Source organism: Barbatula barbatula, assembly GCF_947034865.1.
Source record: "Barbatula barbatula genome assembly, chromosome: 11".
NCBI classification, from domain to species: Eukaryota; Metazoa; Chordata; class Actinopteri; order Cypriniformes; family Nemacheilidae; genus Barbatula; species Barbatula barbatula.
Window position 1 is genome coordinate 6,322,466 of NC_136774.1, and position 4,619 is coordinate 6,327,084.

The 4,619-nt window shown below is 40.5% G+C and overlaps 1 protein-coding gene across 1 annotated transcript; it reads left to right on the plus strand.

Annotated features, from left to right (window-relative positions):
* The first annotated feature begins 399 nt into the window (after positions 1-399).
* Positions 400-4,407, plus strand: ccn1l2 (cellular communication network factor 1, like 2). Its single transcript, XM_079468347.1, has 5 exons — positions 400-720; positions 1,280-1,493; positions 2,206-2,541; positions 3,094-3,293; positions 3,852-4,407. Exons 1-5 carry the CDS (start codon positions 637-639, stop codon positions 4,152-4,154), a joined length of 1,137 nt encoding a protein of 378 aa, XP_079324473.1. The 5' UTR covers positions 400-636; the 3' UTR covers positions 4,155-4,407.
* The last annotated feature ends 212 nt before the right edge of the window (positions 4,408-4,619 follow it).

Here is a 4,619-nt window from a genome sequence, read left to right on the forward strand (position 1 = left end):
TTTGCCTGTGAGTGTGTGTTTGGAAAACAACTGGAATTCTCTACTCAATTGTTCCACAATGATTATATTTGTTGTACACCAGGACAGGACAAATGGGCATTTAAATAGTGTGGTCAGGTGAACACCCTACTTAAAATGTATTGGTTAGATCTTTTAAAGTCTCTTAGTGCTTCTGCAATACACAGTAGACCCTCACTATAGTGATTTCTGTAATAAACATCACTAAGATTATTTTCAGTCTTTCTCATGTTTTGTATTCACACCCTGATCCCAAGAGCCCAGCAGCACAAATAAAGGGATCCCCTCACAATGTAAGCACCCCCCCATGCTGATGTCACAGAGGACCAGCCCTCTCTCTCTCACAGTCTATAAGATGACTTGCCTCTGTGGAAATCCTCTGTAGGACTGATGAGGCATTTGGGATTTCAGTCTTGCCAAACCTTTTTAGGTTAGTAACTCTGACTAGTGCGCTCTGTCATCGGATCAGTCACTCAAAAATAAAACAGATAGTTGGAAGACAAAAAGACAAATAGTATCATAACACTGTATGTGACAACCTATGCAGACTTTTTAAAGTGGATACCTCGTTTTTTTGAATTAAGGATATATTTTGGACTTTTCTGGAATATCTTGGAAATGTGTTCTGGAAGGAATCTAAGGACTCTTAGGACGTTTTATTACCCCGTCTTGCTGTTTATTGTCTGTTCAGCTAAAGCAGAGGTGAGTACGAGCCGCTATGCTGCATAACACGCATGCAACTGCGCAGATACTGCAGACGAAATCCATTCAATTCTTATAGTGTTTGAGAGAAAAGTAGACTTTTTGTAAACAGGTTAAATTCAGCCTTTAGTACCAAATGTGTAGAGACCAATCTGTGCTTTGTTTATTTCAATGATTCCATTGATCATGAAATAATTGTTTTAAATGTAAAACAAGAGACCAAATACGTTTTCGGTTCTAGCTATTCCAGCCGTTTTGTCTAATTCATTCTTATGACCAAATCACTGCTTTTCTCCCTTTTACTCAATGTGAACCAAAAGATGGGCTAATAAACACTATAATTTAAAATGACATCGAAAGGGATTAGGTATATAAAAGAAATGTATTAAGAGTCAGGTCTGCACATTTCAATGTAAGTCAGTGAATTCAAATAAACACAGGCGGACCTCGCTGTAACGGCACTGAAAGCCTTTCATTTATAACTCCTCGTTTTATGTAATAAAGCAAACGGTACGCTCCTCTTTCATCTGTCGCCCCTCCCCCTGCTGCTGTCCGCCAGGTGGCCAGAAGCTGTTCTCGCCCCTGCTCGTGCCCCCCGTCTCCACCCTCGTGCCCCATTGGAGTGAGTTGGGTGTTAGATGAGTGTGGTTGCTGTAAGGTGTGCGCACAGCAGTTTAACCAAGACTGTGGACCTGATCGGCCCTGCGACCACATCAAGGGCCTGCATTGCCACCTAGGGGCCGGAGGGGACCCTCTACGAGGTCTCTGTAGAGGTGAGAAAACAGAGGGGTTGATCTGTGTTAAATTACCATGTGTTAATGGTTCACCCAAAAACGATTTCATCATTTACTCCCTCTCATTATATTCCAAACCTGTATGGCTTTCTTTCCTCTGCAGAACATAGAAGAAGATATTTTGAATAAAGTTGGTAACCAACAATACTGGCCCCCATTGCTTTCCACTGTGTGGGCACCAAACCACTGAGACATTTATCAAAATGTCTTCTTTTGTGTTTCAAAGAATAAAAGTCAAGTTTTAGACAACGTGAGGGTGAATGAATGATGACTGAACATTTATTTATGGGTGCCTGATGCCTTTAATGAGCTTTAATGTGAATGTTTTAATTTAAAACTCAATGTATTGTGTATCATCCACTAGTGTTTTGGAGAGCTTCACATTTAAGAGAATGTATATTTGCTAAACAATGAAATGAAAGCAAATTTTAAATATAAAGAATATGAAGAATCATATTTAAATGCAGCATATTCTATAAAAATATCCATCCAACCATTTTCCAAATCTGCTTGTCATCTGCAAAGTCGACAGAGTCTTTTCCATTATAATAGGATTGTTTTAATATATCGTTTATTATGGAAATCCTAGCTAGCATCATAGTTCAAACTTTACAATACAATAAAATTATGATGTCAAAGTCTATTTTTACACCGATGACTGAAAATGACAGTTGTTGTGTGCATCTTAAAGCTGACGCACAAGGACGTCCATGTGAGTTCGGAGGTCACATGTATCAGCACGGAGAGGATTTCCAGCCCAGCTGTCACTACCAGTGCAACTGTATGGATGGGGTGGTGGGCTGTATGCCCCTCTGCCCACATCAAGTCCCTCTGCCTAACAGACACTGTCCCAACCCCCGTCTTGAGACCCTGGCAGGTCGCTGTTGTGAGGAGTGGGTATGTGATGATGACAACAGCATCAGGGAAGACCCACCGGATGGCCGCTCTCGTCATGCACCGACCAACCACATTAGCAAACTCTTACAGAATGCTCACAGCTTCCAGTCCAGAATGGACTCCTATCAAGGTATGTGTGTTTTTATATTGCTGTTCCTAATCCCTGTTTATAAGTGGTACTTGTGGACACCCTACTATAACATTTGCTTTTTGAAGTTATAAGTACATAAAGGTACAGACACCCAAGAAACTAAATGGCAACACCTAAACAACATAGGAATGCCATAGAAACCACTAGGACACTTTTACAACGCCTTAGCAATCACCTACAGTTATGGCAGAACACTTGCAAATGCCTAGCAAGACATTGGCAACCACCTATCAATGCATTAAAAATGACCAAAATAGCATATAAATGCCCTGGAAACCACAGAGAACACCCTTGCAACTCCCTAGTAACCGCCCAGCAGCACCCTAGCAACTACTTAGAACAACATGGAAAATACTTAGAAAGCCAACATTTGGAGCCCAGACAAGCCATTATGTTCAGACTGTCAAAATCCAATTAGTTTGCATGTTTTTTTGGTAAAGCAGCATGACTGTAATAGATCAGGAAGTTTGCAATTTTGACATCGCCACATCGTGTAACTTTTCTTTGTTTCTATGCTTTTTTCTCATTTAGAGTGGGCTTCCCAGCCAGTGTTTCAGATTCCATTTCCATCCCCTCAATGTTTCCAACAGACCACTGAGTGGACAGAATGTTCCGCCTCCTGTGGGTTTGGCATCTCGAGTCGTGTGACCAATAGTAATGCAGAGTGCAAGCTTGTTAGAGAGACGCGTCTTTGTCAGATCCGAGAATGTGACGTCACTCCAGCTCTGAAGGTGAGATATACATCAAATTACAGTACACTGATATTAGTTTGTAAATGGATGCATTTGTGTTCTAAATGGATTTATGGGTAGGATTTTTGATTTACAGCTATTTTTGTTTAGCCAAATTTCCCTAAAGCAGCGTTTCCCAAACTTTTTTGCCATTCCCCACTTTGGAGGTAGGGAAGGGTTCTGAGCCCCATCTGACCCCAATCGCCCCAACAAAAATGGTCATAAACTTTAGGTCCAATGTCTGTCTTAGTTTTGTCTTTTTTATTCCATGTCACAAACTTATCAATTTGCTAACTTTTATTACCCCTACTGCCTCTCCGACCCGTTGTAAGCAGTTTGATTGTCAGACGATCTGACCAATCATAACACCGATATTATGTGCATCCGTGACAGACCACCATTTTGTCCGACAAACTAACCAGTCCGACAAACCTGGTGTAGTGGAGCTTAGGCGATTAATATGAATTTTTTATTTTTTATTATTGTATTAGTTATTAGTCTGGAGTTACTACTTAGTTTTGTATAATAACGGGTTTCTGTTATTTTTATATCATAAAGAAAGGGCAGAAGTGTCGAAAAACACTGAGGTCTCGGGAACCGGAGCACATTACATTTGCCGGCTGCACCACAGTTCGACGCTACCGGCCTCGCACATGCGGCTTGTGCGTTGACGGCAGGTGCTGTAAGCCCTCTGTGTCCCGAACATTGCATCTGCGCTTCCGCTGCGCAGACGGAGAGGACATCGCACGTAATGTCATGTGGATCCATCGGTGCCGCTGCAGTCAAAAATACTGTGGAGTGCAAAGAGACAGATCACCCTCTCTTAGCTTACACAATGACATACACACCTTCCCTCACTGAGAACACACATACACACACTGACAGTAACGCAAACACTTTGACATATAACTCGTCATCATGCAAATACATTGCCATTCACTATGAAGCTTCCTCAACTATGCATCTACTGTTTTCCCGGAGTATTTTTATTTTAAAACTTGTTCTAGTTTTGCATGCATAGAAAACTTGCACTTTATGTGTTTCTCACTGCAGGCCCTGCTCCAAAATCTAAAGAAAAAATATTTTAAATAAAGAAAAGATGTCTGTTCCCCTTAAGATTTTTCTGTATTGTAACACAGCCTCGGTGTGTCCATTTTTTGTAATTAGCAATGCCCATTTTTCATTACTGTAACTTTTTATGAATATAAATAAGTTAAAAAATATATATTTTAATAATTTTTTATAGATTTGTAATGATACTAAATATCTACGCCAATACTGATTTTATCCAATTATTCAGAGTGACATTGGCCGATAACGATATCG